At 40.1% G+C, this 21,541-nt stretch overlaps 1 protein-coding gene across 4 annotated transcripts in view; it reads right to left on the bottom strand.

Moving 5' to 3' along the window:
- doc2b (double C2-like domains, beta) overlaps window positions 1–21,541 on the bottom strand; it is a 191,428-nt gene that overhangs the window by 34,203 nt on the left and 135,684 nt on the right. For 3 of the 4 annotated variants that reach the window (XM_064349922.1, XM_064349925.1, XM_064349923.1), the window contains one exon: window positions 2,081–2,155. In XM_064349922.1, coding sequence (XP_064205992.1) covers window positions 2,081–2,155 — 75 coding nt within the window. Of the gene's footprint in view, window positions 1–2,080; window positions 2,156–16,405; window positions 16,430–21,541 lie in introns of all 4 variants that reach the window. The other variant, XM_064349921.1, reaches the window with a different exon arrangement.

Genomic DNA, 21,541 nt, shown 5'->3' with positions numbered 1-21,541 from the left:
TGTTTGCAGTGAAAAAGAACAACTGCTTCTTTTCATTAAAATATGAGGCACTGGAAGATTTGTCGTCATTCTGCGAGTGCAACATAGGCATGTCTCTCACAGCCTACATTTATATATGAATTATTATTATCACTTACTCATTACGAACACAGTTCAAAAGGAAATGATATCTCATGAAAAACAAGTTTTCAACATATTCAAATTATTGATATCAAAATGACACCAAGTGACTGTACTATAAACAGTGTAGACTTCTAATTTGGTGTTTAGCCTATCAATTTATTCTAAATCAATTCAGGTTGTAACAATATATTGCCTAGAATGCCGAGCCAAACTAAAATATTTCTTACTCTGACAGTCTAAAATCTCACAGATATTTCATCTAGGACAATGGGCAGGCAACCTTTGTCAGCTTGTCTATTCGAACCTTTACCATTTGAAGACTCCTGTGTCATATGACCCAGGCGGCACCCAGACTTATTTCAAGCCCACGGAATGGTCGGGCACTCCTGGTGCTAAATTAAAGGCAAAAAGCATGCTCTTTCTTTCCACGATGGACCCAGGGCCGGCCCGTGGCATAAATGCTTTATGCGGTTGTTTACGGCCACAACCGCTAGGGGGGGCCACACGACCACGAGGGGGGGCCACACGATCCAATGTTTATCTAAGGTAAATAACGTTATTTTCGTAATTACGGTATTCATCCCCTATCGCGGAACTAGCGGTATAAATTTTAAACGGAATGGCAACAGAACCAATGTAATGTAAGAATGATTTTACCAAGCGAACGACCCCCCAACAGCAGCCAATTCCCCCCCCCCACCCGCTCGAACGTAGCCCACAGGTTTGTTTAGGGCCACCAAAATCCTAGGGCCGGCTTTGGATGGACCTAATTAAGTGAGTAAATGCAACAGAAATGTATGTCACTCATAGCCACAGCTCCTAGCCACCAGGCAACTGCCCATTGATTTCTTTCCCACGGCTCTCACTCACCCATGCACCCACTCACTCACTCACTCACTCACTCACTCACCCACGCACCCACTCACTCACCCATGCACCCACGCACCCACTCACTCACTCACTCACTCACTCACTCACTCACTCACCCACGCACCCACTCACTCACTCACCCACGCACCCACTCACTCACTCACTCACTCACTCACGGACGACCTTTGGAGGTGCACCGTGGGTCTGGACGGTTTCGTGCTTGTTTTTACTTCAAGCCCTTGTTACTGCTATAGTTGCGCTTGTTATTTTAATTGTTTCTCACGCATGCCATCTATAAATTAATTTAATAAATAAACATTTATTTTTAAACTCATTATTTCTTCCACTTTTTAAGTTTTTTTTTTTGTTGTGATTTTCAACAACTTTGCAGTGGCTGCTCCACAAATTCAACCAATATTTTATGTGATAAACACCCAGCCTCAGAATTCAGCAGAAAAGATAATTTCACTGCTGTTCTTTTAAAATAATTCTTCTGAGGGGGCATGCCTCCAGACCCCTCTACAGGGGGGCTATAGGCTATGCATTTCAATGCCCCCCTCACCCCCCAATATTCTAACTAAAGTTATGCCCTTGGTAGTGACAGTAAGGACAAATGCTTATGAATTACAATAAGAGACACTACAATCATTTTTGGTTTGGGAGTGGACAGACAGGGGAAGGAGCTTTTATGGCCTGGGGGGACTATACAGAGATTTTATTTATAGTCAGACCTCTTGAAATGCACCGACAAGACTTCAGGTCAGAATGGCATAAGCCAGAACAGGAGGAAGACATGAGGCACAGGTGAACAATAAACACCAGTCACACATGCATACATCGAACGACCAATTACCCAATTGAGTAATCCAACATAGAGATCAACCAAATAAACAACCAATGAATCAATAATTCAAGCCAATCAAATTATAATTACTACAGTATATCCTCTTTATGGATGAGATTCAGTAAAGTCCTCAAAACATGACTGGAAGACATTTTCATATATGTACCCAGCACTTGTATGAGCCCAGCCAGAGCTAACCAGAATCATCAGCAAACATTTGATTCCACAGAAGGAAATATTTACCTTACTGGCTCCAGGCAGCAGGTGCAGTTTAACATAAGGATCTGAGAGTCCATTGTGATCCATTGGTTTGAGCCCCTGTTGGCAAAAAAAGAAAGAAACAGGAGTTTTAATGCATTTTGGAATGTCTAAAAGAACTGTAGTGAAAATAGCAAGTGCTGGGAATATGTAGCCTGTGGTGCTGAAAAGCCCATTCACCGCTTCAATACCAAACACAGTTCACAGCTTGTGCAGTCAGACAAAGCAGCTTGCCTGCAAAACACATTGGTCTTTGAAAACCATTGTAACTCAACTCTCTCTCTCCTGACAGTTTGTCCTCTATTCCTGGCAGTGTAACCCAGTGCACACAGTACACAGAAGAGACAGGTTGAGATACATTCTTCTGCTCCACAAAAGGCTAGGTTAACATTCTTGCTGACTTCATGAAGAACAACAGGACATTTAGATGGTCTGATTTTGATATGATGCGATTCTGATAGATGGCGGTGCAGATGCATGGCATTTCTGTTCTTTCTTCAATGTAATGAAATATTTTTTTTCTTGGTCAGGGAAACTCGTTGACGAAAGGTTGATCAAATTTATATCATGCTGATTTATGTCTGACTCAAATCAAATTTATAATGCTGAGAACATGAGTAAGTAATTGGCAAATCTGACCTGGCATTTTACCAAATAGTCATTAAACAAACACACACATATGCGCACCCTTGCCTGCTCACACACACACACCCATACACACATAAAATAATATCAAGTGTAATGCAGACATCAAAATTCTTCTAAGCTTTCATTCTTGATAAATGGTTTGTTCACAGACAACCTTTAAGACATGCCAGAGGTGAATGTGCCATTGACGCAAACACTGCATGCTGTCAAACTCAAGTGTGTTTGATAATGGCATACTATACCTGCACTGATTTATTAAGTGCACAACAAAGTCAAGGGAGTACTAAAAGACAAACATTTTAAACAAAGCCTAATTATAACTTCTGGGAACACTGGCATCTGAAGAAAGAGGATGAAACACTGATTATTTTGTGCCAGCCCAAAGATACAATGCTTGAGCAAGCTTTTTACAATGCCAATTAATAGAGGTTTCAACTCTGCTGGTGGGCTTATTGGTGTCTTATCTCAATAAACAACAGACTAACAATACTAAAGTGACTTGTGCTGCACCTGACCCACGCTTTGTACTTCCCACTACTCTGACACCATCTGTGAAAGGACAGGGGTGACTTACTGAGGTTTTTGCAAGCATGTGTATAGCCTCTTGCTAAGAAAATGTTGTGTTGGCCCTGGGGACTTATTTCATATTACATTTTATGTGTCATTTGCTGGCACCTGATGTCAAAACAATTTGCACTGAACTCTCATTTTGAACAATAATCCATAAAAAGATCTGCCAATGCCCAGCCTATGGTGTACCATTTCACCACTTCTATGACTGTTTTTCTCTGTTTTTCTCTGATTTCTAATGCCTGTTCCCACTAAATTGCCAATCTGGCTCTCTCAAACTTGCCACCTAATTATCCCCTGATTTAATTGGCAAAAAAAAAAAAAATGTTATGACCCTCTGTCATGGTTTTGGGTGTTACCACCATTTCTTTTCCTTCCTGCGCCTTTTCTTCAGTTATTACGGCCATTGGTTTTTTTATGTGCCTTTTCTTCAGTTATTACGGCCATTGAGTTCTCCATTTTGTTGATTGAATTATACACATGCAAATTTCTTTTTACAATTTGCACCTGTTGGCGTTCTATTTAAACCTCGAGCAAGCCGATAAGCTTTGCTTCAGTGTCACTTATGTTGCACGAGAGCCGGTAATCTATCAAGCGAGGTAAAAGGTAAAAGGTAAAAGGTAAAAGGTAAAAGGTAAAAGGTAAAAGGTAAAAGGTAAAAGGTAAAAGGTAAAAGGTAAAAGGATTGAGAGTTGTGATACTGGATTGTTGTGGCTATAAAATTAGCACAACAGTCTTTAGCTAATAGGTTGTTGGTAACAAGTTAGTGCCACAACCTAAACTCAGAATTCTTTCTTTAGGGTGTTACTTTTCAGCCTCGGTTCGAGGTCGGTTTTCTTTGAGTTGCTCCGTTTTCTGCTCAGGCAGTTTTTATTTTCAGAAAGTTCATACTCCTTAAGCTTTAGTTTTTTACCCAGTACGTGGGTTGTTGAGCTTTTCTTTGGGATACTCTCCCTTAGGTGTATTGTTTTCCTTTCCGTTATTTTTCCGCTGTCCTTTTGTCTCTTGAGACTTTGTGGTTATTCTATCTTTTGGTGAATAGCTTAAAGAACCCCCCTGTTAAGTCGTGGTTGGTCTCCCAAAACCCCCACTCCCGCTCACCCTCTCCACCTTAGCTAATGTGTGGTGAGCGTTCTGGCGCAAAATGGCTGCCGTGCATCACCCAGGTGGGTGCTACACAATGGTCGTGGGTGAGGGGAGTTCCCACTCATCACTGTAAAGCACTTTGAGCATTCGAAAACATGCCATATAAATGTAATGATTCATTCATTCATTCCCTATCACAAATCTGAGTGCTCCAGCAGGATTGTCTTAGTCACCTGCCAATTTATACCAGGAAAAACCTGCGGTACAATCATTCATGGTCTTCACTGAACCAAATCAATCACCTTTCACAACTCCTATGTCTTGCTGACATCAAAGATTGCAGTGGAAACGCTTTGGCATTAAACAGAGGGTGACGACTCGCCCATATCTGATACACACATCATTCTGCAGGATCCACACAGCAAGACCCAGCTTTGCTTTCACCATGGGGTCCCTCGGTGGGAAGATTGCAATATTCCTAAAGGCTAGGCCTTCTTGCAATTTATTTCCGTACAATTCAGAGAGCCTGTGCAATAGTGGCAGCAATCGGTAAATCATTATTTTTATATGTACTTGTATGTACTGGTATAGTTCTGAGACTTCGGTTAGCAAATTCAGGAAGGATTCACAGTGGGCATATCTGATAGAGAACAGACAGAATCGCATTCGCTGATTCAATAGTTACTGCCGGTTACCACAGTCAGAACTACAGAATTTGACAGCATTCAGGGCATTATTTGGAAGCATCGGCAGAGGTATGTAATAATGCCACTTCTGCCATTTGTGTCTGTGCTTTAGCAGCAGTCATTGCAGAACTATTGCAACATCACTCACAGGGTGACGAAAAACTGCCAAAAGTATAAAAGGGGAAAAAAATGTCCGCAACATGTTCTTGGTCGGCCTTTATTGGTTTTGGCAGTCAGCCTTTTTTCAGTTTGATACCAAAGAAACAAAATCATTTTGAATCCGATGGACACTCCATGGGTTTGTGGTGGAAATTCTATCTGCATCCACCATTGGTGATAAGAGTCAAGAGACTCACAATATTCAGTTCAAGCTTTAATGTTTGCAAACAGAAGCATACATGAGAACACTCTTACCCAGTGTCCCGAGTTGCAGCTCAGGGACTTTCTTTTACCGGGGTTTGGGTCTTGTGATTTGAAGCTGATAAGCAAAAAGGCCATCTAAAGCCCTATTCGCACAGGACTAGTATTACCAGGGGACCTCTAGTAACTTGTAGTAATTGCGGAGATCGTCTGTGATCTTAATCCCGTGCGAATCTGCCATGTCCGTAATTTGTAAAGTAAAAATTCCACCGCAAATTACCTACCATATTTTGCCAAATACAGAGGTCATGTGGTGATATTAGTCCCGTGCGAATCGGCATCTCAGTGATTTGGGGTTGTATTTCACTGTTACACAGAGCAGAGCCTTGACATTTTCAATCATATCCGGGGAGATAATGTCAGTAAATTCGAGTAAAATACAGACTTCGCTTATCCCATGCGAATGCGCCGCACGAAACACAGACGTGGGAGGTAATTTCTAAATCACATGAGGTCCCTAGGTAATACTAGTCCCGTGTGAGTAGGGCTTAAGACGTTGCAGCTGTGTGCATCAAGGATCTTGTGGTTGGGGGGTACAACCCTGGGTGGCTGAGGAGGGACAAACAAACACGTCCTGAGGCACACAAGGTTCTGCACCTGTTCTTCTCTCCCAACCAATTTTTCATTAATATATATACACAAGTATAATTTTTCTATCACAGGGGCCGGCTTCTTGCTTTGACACCCACACAATATCGAAGCTGCCCTGTGTGCAGCTGTTATAATCATAGTAGCAGTAATCAAACTACATGTAATGGCTCTCTGGGTAATTCTGAGCAGAATTGTGCTTATTGATGGGGGTATTGCATCCTTCAACATATTTGTTGTGGCTGTCTACTGAAGTGCAGGCATCAATGTGTCAACTGCATGTGCATTAGTGTTTAATTGGAAGAAAATAGTATGCAGATAATGTGTATTTAAAACATAAACAATTCTACAGTCTTTTTGCAGTCATGTACCCACATGGGTAACCTGTGCCTTCTCCCACATCCATTGCTGTTCCTAGGTTACATTGACTGCCACAGACATTAATTTGTGCTTTTGTGTTTGTAGATGTAAATGTCACAAGTGCTTGCATTTCACTGTGTAAATAACAGCTCAGTTTTCTCCCCAGAGCTTCTTAATTCTCTTACCGACACTTTAGTAATCAAACTTTCAAGTCTCATTCCAGCATACCTTCAGCTACTAAGGTGAATTGCCCCCCGGTTCACACAGAGGTGGTTCACACACAGGAGGTTTCTGTTCAATACAGTTTTTTACTCTTGTCTGTGTGCCGCAGATTAATTCTGTTACTAATTTTTTCTGTCCTTCTAATTGCGTTGTCTACAGATTGTGCTTCAGACCTGGGTCAAATACATATTTAAAGTATTTTAATTACTTTAAAATACGTTTTTAGAAATTATTTGAAATACAGCATTTAGAAATACTAAGCATTTCAATTACAAAATGTATTTGGAAATACATTTAAGGAGCATTTGCATGTATTTGCAATTACTTTCAAATATGTCTTTAAAAAAAAAAAAACCATTTAAAATACTGAATTTTATAATCCAATTATAAAATCCAATAATAAGTGTTTGATTTAATGGAATTATTTGAAAATACTTTCACAATGTAAGGCCAGTGGTGCAATATGCGCAATTGCATCAAGCTGTTGAAAGACTTGAAAAGCACTGGATATGTGGGAACATCAGCTCTGAAAGCTGAGCATTTTTTCTAATTGGAGGACAGTATTTTGATGAGAATGCGTCAAGTGGCTGCTGACAGCCCCAGTCCAATTGTACCGATTTCCATTGTTAATTGGTAGTGAATATGCAAAGCTGAATTTTATTTTATCAGTGCCTAACCTTGCAAAATATAAAAGATGAAACAGTACATATGGGTATGGAACGCTCTGACAACAGAACTAACTATTAATTTAACTGGTGCAATTAAACAAGAGGATAGCCTTGATGATTCCTCTAAGGTACTAATATAATAAAGAAGTATTGTAAAAATTACAGGTATTGAATCTAGAGGCACTGCATTCCAACATCATTCAGATTCTTTTTTCACTCTATTTTACTATTTCCATGATTGTCAACTGTGTCTGATAACAGTATGCCAGTCTAAAAAGCAGGCTGTCCCTAAATGAGCAAAAAGAGTAGGCCCAAGCAAACTACTAATTATATTCATATTCTACCCCCCCGAGAATATTTTCTCCTGTTTATCGTTGGCAGCTCAAAGCTTGCACTCGTCTCCCCCCGGTTAATTTTTTTCTTTTTCCAGAGTGTGTATACGTCTGCAGCGCCTTTCCATCCTGTTTGCTCATTCATGTGTGGGATGAGTTTTTTTTTTTTTTTTTTTTTTTTTTTTTTCTCACACTGTCAGAGAGGGCTGTGGCTTCCCCACAGGACACAGAGACCACTTGTCAGAACAACAATCATAACGAACAATCTTCCGCTCCCATACGCCATGGTTTGGTGGGGAGGGAGGGAAGAGAGGGCTGGAAGCTGGTCACCAGTGTTTCTATGAGGAAGTAGCTTTTTTCTGTTTCTGCGAGTGCGTAAGTAAGCGCCGTGCTTTGTTTTTCAATCTGTTCACCAATGAAAACTGCAGGGGACACTCAACGATGACAACTTTTGGTGTTGAGCAGAAGGTGCTTCCTGCTTCAAAGGCCATCTGCTCTTAGGAGTATTCGTTCTGCCTCAAGCTCCATTTTAGAATCGCTCTGCCCGTTTCTGCTTCGCTTTAAGAACAAAAAGCACTGTCTCACCTCGCATTCAAAGGTGGTTTAGGCTATGTTTACACCGCCAGGTAAGAGTGACCCCATTATGATTTTTTGCTTGCATGTGGCACAGATCAAGATTTACATTATGAACATGTAAACAGGAAAAAAAGCACATGGGATCGGATATTTTCAGGTCTGTTTCGATCCACGTTCATATGGAAATAAATCAGAGAGGAAACTGAAATATGCCAATTGAACAGTCCTATAAATGCACAGATTGGAATTTCATGGTCATTGCGATTTGCACATTGTTTAAAATGTGATTCTCCTACTTTTTTTTCACATTTTAATGACATGGGATACTAGGGATGCACTGATTTCTGACCAATTCTGATTCTGATTATGTGTGGGAACATCGGCTGATACCGATAACGATTGTTTGGTGGTTCTGCTTCCATAATTTTTATGAACAACAATTTAAAACCTTGCCCATCTATAAAGCACCACAACAAACATTTAATTCTAATAACATTTCTTTACATTCATCCAACTTAAAATGCATTCTTCCAACTGAAAGTGCATTCCTGAAATATCTGTTTCCCTAGACTTTTTCACGGGCCTGGTGGTACGCACTGAAAAACCCCATAAGTGGCACACAGGGTGGCACATTGACGTGGACGGATAGTGCAGCAGGCATTCTGCTATTTATATTTGCTTTCAAATTTCTGTTTGCTCTGTATATTCAAGGTTTTAAATTATCACAAGGAAAGGATAACTTAATACACTGCGTTTATTGCATTCATAAAATTGAGCCAGGGAGTTGCTGGCACTGTCCTAAAATTTCTTCTTACCGAGAAGAGTGCCTGACCAGCAAGCGTAGGAAATGTGTTACCATGGTGGCACAATTATTTTGAAAAATACCATTTGGGAAAAAATATATGGCTATATGCTGTCACTGTATTTAGATCAAACCTTTCGGCGCTGCTTGTGTCGAAAGAGCTGCGAGGGGTAACAGTGATAGATTTACTTGCAGTCACGTCTGTCCAGAATGTAAACAAGTCAGGGATTTTGCACCGAATGAAGAAATATTACAACAACCTTCAACCACACCAACACAATGCAGTAACGTTAGATTGACAGTGCAAACAAGAGACATAACAGTGAAATTGCAATTCTGTGAGAAAATATTAAATATCAGAAACTTACTTTCACTTTGGTGATTAGGGATAAGAAAAGGGACTGACCACAGTTCAGTGGGACTGACAGCAGTATAGAACACAATGAACTGTATAAGAACAGGTTCTTAAACAGTTCATTGATAAAACACTGCAGTGACACTTATCGTGTCAAGTTTCCCAGGCAACAACACAAAGGTTGACTCATATCCCAAGCCAAATTATTATTTATTTCCAAACAGACAGATATTTGGCGTTATCTTCAGCATTATTTTGCCTGGCAGCCCACCAGGTCTATACAATTATAGCAGGAACACTGAATATGGAAAATGAAGTGCAATTATTTTGTATCTGACAGGCAAATGAAAACCCCCTTTTGAATTACAAATAAACAATAGACTATTTTTTAGACTGACAGGACATAATCAGAGTTGACTATCAGTTGTTTTCAAACTATCGGCCGATGGACGCAGTATTATCGGCTGATAATGATCGGTGGCCGATTACTCTGTGGATCTTTATGCATAACCACTCTCCGCTAGTAACGTTAAATGTTTAAAAGAAATTAAATGGAGGATGAAGACTCAGGCTAGTGATGAATAGTGAGATTACAAGCCTGTGGGGTGAAGAGTCGGTATAGGCCAAATACAGGGAATGTTTGTTGTACGATGCTTCAAAAAGCAATAGCTTGAATTATCATTATTGTCTCGTTTTGTGTCTATTGCAGATGGCGATATGGCTGTGGCAATGTGATGGTTTACTTTTGTATCGGTGACCAAACCCCAGTGTATGCATGGCAGCAAGGACATGCCCTTTCTCAGGTTAGAGCAACAGCCCATCAAAATGTTTGTGCACGTCCCTGCATGGCATGTTATTCCATGTAAACAATGTTAACACAGGTTTTGGAGTAGATGTAAACAGGTGGTCAAAAAAAAACAGGATATAGGCAAAAAAATCAGAACTAGGCATCAAGACCTGCAGTGTAAACGTAGCCTTAGAATGGGGATGTAAACGGCACATATTTCAGACCTTCGAATAGTTGCTGTCTGAAAAGGGCCATTACCAACTAGTTGTTTTAACTGTTAGATGTAGGATACTGCAAAAAAAAAAAAAAAAAACACTATTGCAGATCACAAGATTATTACGCATTGTTATATTTTTTTCCAGAAAAATATGCTTCTTCACTCACTGCACTGGTTAGCACATGACCTAATCTTCAATAAATTGGCAAGTTATAAGGCACAAAAGACTCCGTAGTTAGCGCTGTACACACATAGATGGCAACAGTACATTGCACAGGAGTAAGCTATATTTGGGCCTTACACCCTCTACCATGCTTATATTCTTTGTTACCATTTCAGCTATTAAATCTGTTGTGGTTTTAGCTGGACAGCTGTCACGCTGACAGGGTTTCACCACAAAGTTAGATGCCTCTTTGCTATGATCCCTTGGCCTCAGATGTTTGGATCTTAGGTGGGTTAACATGTTAACATAGGCTATACGAATTTGGCAGCACATATTTTACATGTATTGTTTTCATTGAGCTTTTCAAAATCATTCCACACAGCACTCTGACTCTTTGCAAGTTGGCCATCTCTTTTTTACTGACTGTAAGTAAAGTGAATGACAACAAGCCACGTCCACCCCCTCTGTAATTATATTACTGAGAGCAGTGGCCTAGGTAACATTTGGTAATCTTTTATTTTTAACGGGTTGAGAATTTTAAAAACAAAACAACCAAAAAAAAACTTTTGATTATTTAATATTCAACAAGCATGCTCTGGAATCAACAAATCTACAAATTGTTCACATTTGCCCCTAGTTTGATCTAGTAGTGCCGGCAGATGTGTGTGTGAGAACAACAGATGGCCATTCTCTTTGATAGCACTCAATGCTCAACTTCTGAGGTCTCCTGAGCAGGTGCGTGTGTGCGTTTGCGTCAAAGCTTGTCCATGCGCATGTGTGTGTCAACATGATTTTACATGAAGTAAAATGAGATTCACAAAAAACTGTCCAATTATATAAGTTGTATATATGCATTATATGTATTATGTATTATCTCCGCCAACATGATTCATCCATTCTCACTGCCATCACAATCAGATCAATCACCAAACTTCAATTAGTCCAAAATGCTGCAGGAAGAAACCTGATCCACACAAAATCGCATGATCACATCTCTCCAATCCTGTACGAACTATATTGGCTGTCGGTAAAATACTGTATACAATTCAAAATCATCCTGCTAACCCACAGTGCACTCCATTGTTTAACTCCAGCCTATCTATGTAAGGTGACTTGAGTGTATTAATATTATTATTATTATTATTATTATTATTATTATGAATCTAAGTCATTCATTCAAGATTAAATTATCTGTATATAGCAGATATGCATGTGTGCTGCATCTCTGACAGGCTCTGGTTCGGTAAAGTGGAATTTACTGAAGATGTCCTGCATTTTCAAGGCTTTTGGAATGTTGTGGGATCTGCGGGGAAAGGTCCTTTTGTGAATTAGGGCAAATTTATGTACATAGCAAGCACACAGTGTTTCAGAAACATTGTACGGTTCCCCAGAAACAACATAAGAAACAGTACTGGTGTCTAAAATATGTCAGCAAGTCCAATTCAAGTCCAAGATAAGGAGCCAGATAAAGACCAACTGAGCTGAAAAGAACAGACGTCACCCATAAGTTGATTCTAACCAGCATAGCAACCACAGTCAAACACCTTTTCAGTCGAACAGCAACCTTTTCTCTGCAGGCATTCACGCCCACGTATCTGAATATTGAGGTTGTGAAACGTTGCAGAACCTTTCATTACATTTTTTTTATTTTTTATTTCACCAGGCAAGTCATTGAGAACAAATTCTTATTTACAATGGCGGCCTGGCAAGCGACAAAAGCCACTTAAGGGAAGGGGAGGTGGGCGATACATACATTATATCAACGAGGTTTCATCATCAACTCTGTATTTTTTGGACTTATTTCAGCCCCACTACTTTTTTAGTCTCTGAAACAGCGTAACGACAGAGGGAGCAGAGGCTCAGCCTTTTTTTCTGGGGTGGGTGGGGTGTGCCTTCTCTCTTTCACCAGGAGCAACACCCCCTGCCTCAGAGGAAGAAGGCTCCAATTTGGGCTGGGAGGAGCTGGACGAACACGCACGGGGCTTTAATGCTCTCCTGATTGCCGTGTTGCTCGTGAATAGGCAGTTGATCATAATTACGAAGGAAGGCGAAGCGTCTGGCGCGGGAGGCAGATGGGCACCGCGCATCACAAGATCTATGCGCCGCGTCGCGCACCTACTCATTCATACCAATTTATGACCCTCGCCGCTTCCTCCCCTTACGCTCGCCGCCTCTGGGCACTCTCTGATAAAGGAAGAAAATTGAGTTAAATCCTCTCCTGCTCCGAAATCACCCCCACCCTTCCCCCCCTTTTTTCCTTACAACCTGCAACGCAGAACACAGGGGGGAGGAATGGTGGTCGAAATGCCACTGTGGGGTACGGGATGTTCTCGTGGAAAACGGTAGCGCTCCCACAACTGCAGCGCTGGGTTCTGTTTAGATCCCGACTTGCTGACAATCAGCGTATGGAAGTGCATATGGACACGGTGAAATAAATTCAATTTCCAGCTGATTTTTGAGGAGCTGTGTGGCATAATGGGAAGAGGCAGAACAGATTCGTATCCTTAAAGTTACATCAGTTGCTGATTCATTCAAACTCAGATTTGATTTGATTTGGGATATTGTGGGAGTCCTTGTGAGGAATCTCAGCCTCAAACTCAAAAGGGTGATCAGCCTACTTGGTCCATACCAAACATAAATACAGTGTGCTCAGAGAGATATGGAATTCAGTTTATGGATAGCAGTAATTAGGCATATTATTTGGCCAAATCTGATTCCTGGTCTAGGATAGCCCATGTCAGCCAAAAATATTCTGTGATCAGAAGCTGAATGACCTACGGCAGTGTAACAAAGCTGAACACATGCACCCAGTACAATCTTGCATATTCGGTGTTCATACTGAATACGTGCTTGACCTGGTAACTGAGAAGTAGAATATTGCGAGGTTACTCCTCCACAGTTTCTCACAAAGGTTTCCCACAAAGGTAAGTGAGGAGGAGTGAAACATCACTCACTAATGGTGTGGATGAGGGAAAGAATAAGGAGGGTAAAGTTCCTCTTCTGTGGGGACCAGGTACCCAGGGCAAATGCGTGTGTGTGTGTGTGTGTGTGTGTGTGTGTGTGTATGTATAATTGGGGGAAGAGGGATTAATCTCACATGGCTGTGGCCTGCCCTAATCTCCAACATACGATTGTTGAGGAAGCAATGATAAATTGCCATGTTCAGCAGTAATGAAATATTCTGGAATGAATATGTGCAGTGCAAAAGTATTGCTATGCCCCCCATGAACGTGTATGTCTGTGTCAATTTAGATATTGAATGCATGGATATCAGCAAAAGAATAGCAACATCTCATATTGATTGTCACATGCTGTCAATCTGTATGCCCATTGGGGCAGAATTCAGAAAAATTGACACAGTAAGCAGTTGTAGTTTTTGTACATATTAAAATAGAATAAATTGTCCTGTATCATTAATGTTGCCACATTCTCATGCATGCTGACGGCACAGTTCGTTTTTAAAAAAACAGGTTGATAAATTATACTGCACTAAAATTAATTCCATGTAGAAATGTGATGTGTTTCTCTCCAAACACACACACACACACACACACACTAATGCATCCTGCAGAATAAAGGAAGATATGATTCTGTAACATACAGGGACAGTGGCCATTGCCTCTAACCCATAGCTGGAACACCGAATAGATGTGATTCTACGCAAAGAGCAGTTTTGGACAATGGAAGACTTCTCACCCTTAAATTCTACATGCTCAGGAAGTAGAAAAAATCTGATGCAGGAATTCTACATTCACTGAAACCAACCCCTTAATCACCCACAAGCACTATACAAACCATAGCCAGTGTACACAACACCTTCATACACATGGTAACAAAAATTCTGACTATTTCTTGTGTATGATGGTAATTGTGCACGTGCACACACATATGTATTTATGTGAGTATCATTAATGCACGCACACACACGTATATGTATTTATGTGAGTATCGTTAATGCACGCACACACACGTATATGTATTTATGTGAGTATCATTAATGCACGCGCACACACGTATATGTATTTATGTGAGTATCATTAATGCACGCACACACACGTATATGTATTTATGTGTGTGTTCATCTGTCCCATTTATTTACTACAAAGTCTTCCTTATGGTACTGTAAGTATTTTATTTATAATGGTCTTAAAAGTATTCATACTTCATTCTTTTCGTCATACTTGTTCCTGGTTATGGTTATACACTTTGTTGTACGTCGCTCTGGATAAGAGCGTCTGCCAAATGCCTGTAATGTAATGTAATGTAATGTAATATCAATTGTATTAGTACTGAAATCAGCCTTCATCTGTCATCTGTTGATCAGTGACAATTTTTCAGGAATACAGATTTATTTAGTTGAATCTCCACTTTCTTATTTAAATTGAAAGTCACTTGATACACTACTGTTTGCAAGCATTTGTTGGGACAGAAAGGAAATAAAAAAAAATGCTGAGTTTTCTCTCCATAATTAAAGCATACACTTCACACTGCATTTTGAGCATTCTGGCTGAAATTCAGTGTGTGGGTTTGAAAGCAAAATAGGCAGGTTTTAAAAGGGGAAACGAATTAAAAGCAGGACTCAAAAAGCACTCCTACACATAGCAAAAGTTTTGGTTAAAAAGGATGATGGTTCTTACTGACAATTTAAAGTCTGTAACTTTGACCCACTTTAAGAGGGGGGCACAGGGACTATGCCGCCATAAGAGAAGCCTGAATAAAAGCAGCGGAGAGACTAGTGTCATGGAAATAACTGGAAGCCAGTTTTATGACCGAGAATTCTCTCTGAATCCTGCTGAGTTTCAGAGAGACATGATGAGTGCACGTGAGTCCATCATCCACGATGAGTTCAGCGATGTGCTGAATGCATGTGCATGTGTCCTCTAAGGTTGTCGAACGATGGTTTGATATTCAAATGTTATTAGAATTGTTAAAAAAAGACTGAGCTGATTTGAGCTGGAAAGTGAACATTGAAAATGCAGTGTGTCTACTGCAGTTGTCTTTCTTTCAACTTGGGTTGTGTTAACCTCTTTGTGCAAGCCCCCTAGTGGCCAGGATGCTGGCATCCTGAGATTGCTAAACTCAGACATTCAGTGCTCCTGCAATCAAACCATGAGTGGAGACAAAAAGCTCTGTATTTTAGCTTTATTAGAAGATGATACAGATAGCTATGAATAATAGCATAATTGGCATAATTGACAATTATTTTACGGAGTAAGTGACAGTATAGGCTTCCCAATGAAGTATGACATAAGATGTATGTCTAATTTTACTTTTGGAATAGCGACTTATATCCCAGCGTGACCAAAGGTTTTGTCTCATCACCGCATTACGCCTTCAGCCTCTGTGATAGCAATAAAAGACACACACCAAGAACACCATAGGAAAGGGACGGAGTGTGGCACAGTGGGTAAGGAACTACGCTTGTAACCGAAAGGTCGCAGGTTCGATTCCCGGGTAAGGACACTGCCGTTGTACCCTTGAGCAAGGTACTTAACCTGCATTGCTTCAGTATATATCCAGCTGTATAAATGGATACAATGTAAAGTGCTATGTAAAAAGTTGTGTCGCTCTGGATAAGAGCGTCTGCTAAATGCCTGTAATGTAATGTAATGTAATGGAAAGCTTGAAAATATGTTCCACACATCATCTATAACATCTGAGAGGAAAAACATTGACAGGAATAAAACAAGTACGGATAGTGGAGGTTTAATGTACAGGAGTTGATCCCAGGTCAAGGTGTGAGGGCAGGGTAGGTTGTTGGTGAAGGGGTGAGGAGGCACATTGGATACTGAAGGAGGTCATGTCAATTGCAGGAGACTGGCCTTCTTACCTTCTTATACCTGGGGATGGGGAGCTATACTCCAGTGTGATTGGACAGCATCATGCAGTGAGGAGGAGTGCATGCAAGACAGCGAAGTCAGCAGAAAGAGAGAAGGAAAAGAAAAACAAAACAGAAAACATCATTGAGGGAAATAAAAAGAAGCTCACAGAAAGACAGAAAGAGGAAGGGATGTGCAAAATAAGGGTCTATAGCCCAGCTTCCCAAGGCTGTGGGATGCAGACTAGCATGCTCATGCATACACAGAACACACAGGAAAACATGACATGACTCACAAAAGGCAACCTCGACATTCATTCACTGTAAACAACTTCAAATCCAGTCATCCTAAAATAGAGGAACATAAATGAGAACTTTGGTTGTTCATTCAAATGGTTTCACATGACCATTATATAAGTTCATCCATCCATTGTCTGTACCCACTTATCCTGGTCAGGGCCACGAGGGGTGCAGGAGCCTATCCCAGTGTGCATTGGGGCGAGAGGCGGGAATATACCCCGGACAGGTCGCCAATCGATTGCAGGGCACCATTATATAAAAAAGCATAAAAGGCTGCATATAAAACACATTTTGAAATAAAGCCCCTTGGAATACATTTAGCAAGCTATATTGTGTTTTTGAAGTAAAAGCTACTTATTTTTTTTAAAGGTCAGTGTGAAAAATCTGCAACAATAGAGTAAATCAGGAAGTATGTAGGCACTGTGTGCAGCAAAATGTCGACAATATTATCAGATCAGCCATACATTGTCACACAAAATGACCAATAAAGGACATCAATATATTGAATCTTTATATTTGTTAAGTCTTTTGTTATATTAGGGCAATTTTTGTAAAAACAGGCAGGAATGTAACTGTGGATAGAATGTGGATTCTGAGCATATGGGTCATGGAGTCAAATCCCTATGGGAATTTTAGTGCAATGTCCTTGAGAAAGGGACGTTGAGGATATGCTGGTGTAGTCTTCTCTTTATTTTAGTCTTTGACACGTCTATGCTTACATCCTGGAGTGTTCTTGTTCTGTTCAACAGGTGAAAAGGGGGGTTTCTTCACAGTTTAAAGTATTTAAAGTATGCACTACCATAGTCTTCTGTGGTTCACCAGGTCAGGGTTAGCTGACTTGCTTCTTAACAATGTACAAAACAGTTGACTTTGACACAACCAATGTTTTTACACTATGCATCTGATCCATTTATTCAGATTTTTCAGCCTCATGATGACCAGCATTACTGGCATTATCTCAGTTGATCCAGTAATGTTCCATTCGTACTAACAGCCATAACACATGTTAAACATATTAAAGTGAATGTTTGCCTGGATGAGATCATCCGTAAAGCACATTAGCAAAAATGAATTGTTCTGAATGGCAGCAAACCAAAGTAAGGCTACTTTCCACTGAATAAGAATGAATTCAACCGACGGTTTACTATTTGCATGTCATTGTCAGTATTTATCTTTCTTATGAGGATGCTTCATTATTTGTAATAAAACTTTGAAATTTAATATGTTATCTATCTTGGATGTAAAACTTCTAAATGAAGGCCATGGTCAAAAATGGAAGTATGACCCATTCCAGATATAAAGTGTAACATTTAATGATAAGACCAAAGGCAAAATAAATAATGAACATATGACAAAAAAGGTTTTAAAAAATTAATAAAAGCTTTAATTCCATAAAGGTTTGTTGCATTAATAAGACGCCTGGAGGTACAATCAAACATCAATTATCTAAGCTTAATATTTCATTAATGAGCTTGTTAAGTATAGAACTCAACATTTATTGTCTCAGAAGTTCCTTTCAAACGAAAAAATGCTGCCATGGAAAAACATTTCCCACTGACCCTCATTCAGGATGCTGATCTTTGTCCAGTGATTGCTAGAAAGATGCAATTCATTTTTGTGTTATTAGATTTGAGCATCATATTTACTGTTTTCAAACAGGACCATGATTATTGGTTAATTATGATTAAGATAAATCATTGGTTAATTACAATTAAGAGAAATCCCAGTGGTTTGGCCTCAGAGTTAGCTCATAATGTAGCCTGGACCTGAGAATAGAACTTATGACTGTCTTGTCTGGCTAATGACATAGCCCAGGCAAGGTCTAAATCTGCTCAGGAGATCCTTCATCACACAACACATGACACAGACCATCTCCCTACACCAATCCAAAACCTAAACTGCCCCCCCCAACCCCCCCCCGCCCCCACAAATAACAATAAAAAGCAAAATCTTGAGGATTTCTGATGTTATTATTTCATTATGCCATTCTATATATTTATATATTTATTCTGAAGCCACTAGAGAGTTCTTTTTTAAAATGCCAATAGCTGCACAACTGTCTTATCTGGGTTTCACAAAGTGGCTTGGTTGTGGATTTGCTAGGAATATGAATGCAATGTAAATGTCTGCTAGGTCTGTGTTCATGTACAGTGACATCTTAGTTCAGTCAAATGTCTGACGTGCACTCTGCTTGCCTATTCATTAATGACACTGAATGAGTGACTATGTGACGGTGGCACAAATGTGTAAATCATCCATGGAATCAACAAACACAGAAAGTCTGCAGAATATTTTCAAGTGATTTTTTCAATCACCCATTCAATCTTTATTTTTTATAGTGACAGCTGCAAACATGGTTGCTGCACAGTGCTTCAGAAAATCAGGAAAAAAGCGTACATTTGGATTGGAACTGAAAAATGATTCCCCAACCCTTTTAAAAACCTGGAAAATAGGTAGGATTTGTAGGATAGTTCAAAGAACACAAATACACTGGGTGAAAACTGGCCAGTATATTCAAGGATGACAAGTGAAATCAGGTCCCGGGATGGCCAGCTCTACGTACAAGAATGATGCTAACGAAGGCTGTGATGATGCAGTCTATTCAGCGATCTGATTGGATCCCTGGATACAGTACAAGGTCCCTCGGACTCGTACAGCTTAAGCAGCTGCAAGAAGGACATCCGTTCCCATTACTAGTGCAAAAGTAGGGTGAACCTCAATTTAAATGGCAATTACTGTAGAAAGCAGTCCCCTAATTTCCAAAATTGGCATTCTTATCGAAAAATGTATGGCATGGTGGTGGTCCACAAAATGAAAAACTGAGCGCTCAGCCCGTGTGTGCAATCTGCAACTGCGGTGTATCTCATCTCAGTACAGCAAACACATCAGTAGGTAGGGTACTCATGCACAGTATTAGTCACATTTATATAGAATCATCATACATAAAAATGCTTTTAGCAATGCGTTAGTGTGTACTCTCTTAATCATAAGTGGCTCACCATGTCCTAGTGAAAATCTTTTCACTCCCAGGGCCCTTATAGGTCATGTTTTGAGACTGTAGCTGCTAAAAGCAGGACTTTCTATCTCATTCCTTCCTTTTATGGTCTATTAAGACAGTCCAGTGTTTTGATTGGTGCATTTAAAGGTCAAGGAGAAAATCTGTGTGTATATATAGCACTACCTGGACATTATGAACATCTCTGAGAATCCACTCATTAGATCAAGGTATATTTGAAGCATATGTAGATTCAGTCGCACCAGCCAAAAGTGGGTTTATCTGCATTCATTCTGTTTTTTTAAGGTGAAATATTTAACTAATCTGGTCACGATACACGAATAAACTCAGCATTTGAAATGGGTTAAAAACTCAGTGGTGTTTCATTTGAAGACCAGTCACCTTTTGTGAGCTTTGGAATCTAAACCTGTGTTTAAGCTTCTGTTACTTTTTTTCAGCAATATTTAGAGTACTCCAAATATTATTGAAACAGAATAGAAATTCCCAAGGGTCACCTTTCAGAAGAAACCAGGATTATGCTTATGCCTGTATCCAAAAAGGTTCAAAAATAGTAAACATTTCATTTTGGGTATGGCATTTTCAGGCTTTAAAAAAGGGGGCAATACATAATGGGTTAATTCAATCCTCTGATTACTCATAGACATACTCATGATGAGAGAAAAAGACTATCCAAAGATTCAAAATAGGCAAAATTATGTATTCCTGTAAGTTAGCAATTATATGGTAATTACAGCTGTTGTTGACAAAAAAAAAAACCTACACAAGCTCTACAATTATGCTGCACTAAAAATGTGTCTACTCTGAGGAGGATGTGAAATCGAAATGTAACTTTCCTGTCTTTCTATTGATTAAAACCTGAGTGTAAGAACAACTTTGTTCTGCTTTTGTTTTAAGAGTGCTCCACCTTTTCCGGGAATCAGTCCACTTTGGAAGTCCTTCATGGATTTCTTTTTGCCTAAATATGTAACACTATTTAATATCCCCCCCCCCCCCCCCGCTTAATTCACGAAGCTCCCGCTGTGTCATTTTCCATACCTCGACCCGGGGCATATGCTGAATGCAGTGGTGTAAATGTATTTGACTCTATAGGACTAAGACACTGCAAAGAGTGAAATTCAGCTTTTTCAAATCAATGTTCCGAGTATATGTAGGCTTTAGCAGTGGAATAACTTGCTGTACTCTGACTGTGTGATTTCTAGTTCACAACTATTAGACTTTGGTGGCAACAACACTGACTCTCCTTGGAGGAGAGTATTATCTTTGGCCAATGAATGTTTCCTGTATACAACAAAAAAAACAAAACACATTTCTATAGCCCGCCTTTTGAACGCAAGCAGTTGTCCCGTAACTCCTATTAAGACATAATCCCTTCTCATTTGTCCCTGCCATCTTCCCACGATCCTCGTCCCAGTTATTTAATTAAGTGATGGAAGAAAATAGCACGGGCTACTAAAATTAGTCAATTTATGGCCTTTTGAATTCATGGCAAATTGATTTGAACGGGCACATGTGCTGGGCCCCTGCACCAAGCACCAGGACTGAAATAGAGTTTCTCGGCATCGGAGGGTGCCGTGTCCTACACAGGAACTGAAACTGTACCTTTTTTTCCCGTCATCTACACAACTTTCACCATGGAAACTGACCCCATTGGAGATTATCAGAAAGGGCCATTGACATGAACATGCTGCATATCTCTGTGCAAGACATGAGGCATGAACTGGGGGCAGGGATCGGATTGTCGTTGAACGCAGGGGAGCGCCGTCCCCCTTGTTAACCAGCCATCCCCCTTGTTACGATAGGCAATTCTGTACAACAAAACATATTGACTCAAC

This window comes from Anguilla rostrata, chromosome 9 (genome assembly GCF_018555375.3).
Source record: "Anguilla rostrata isolate EN2019 chromosome 9, ASM1855537v3, whole genome shotgun sequence".
NCBI lineage: Eukaryota > Metazoa > Chordata > Actinopteri > Anguilliformes > Anguillidae > Anguilla > Anguilla rostrata.
Note: the sequence above shows the minus strand (reverse complement) of the source record. Positions and strands in the feature narration are given on the sequence as shown.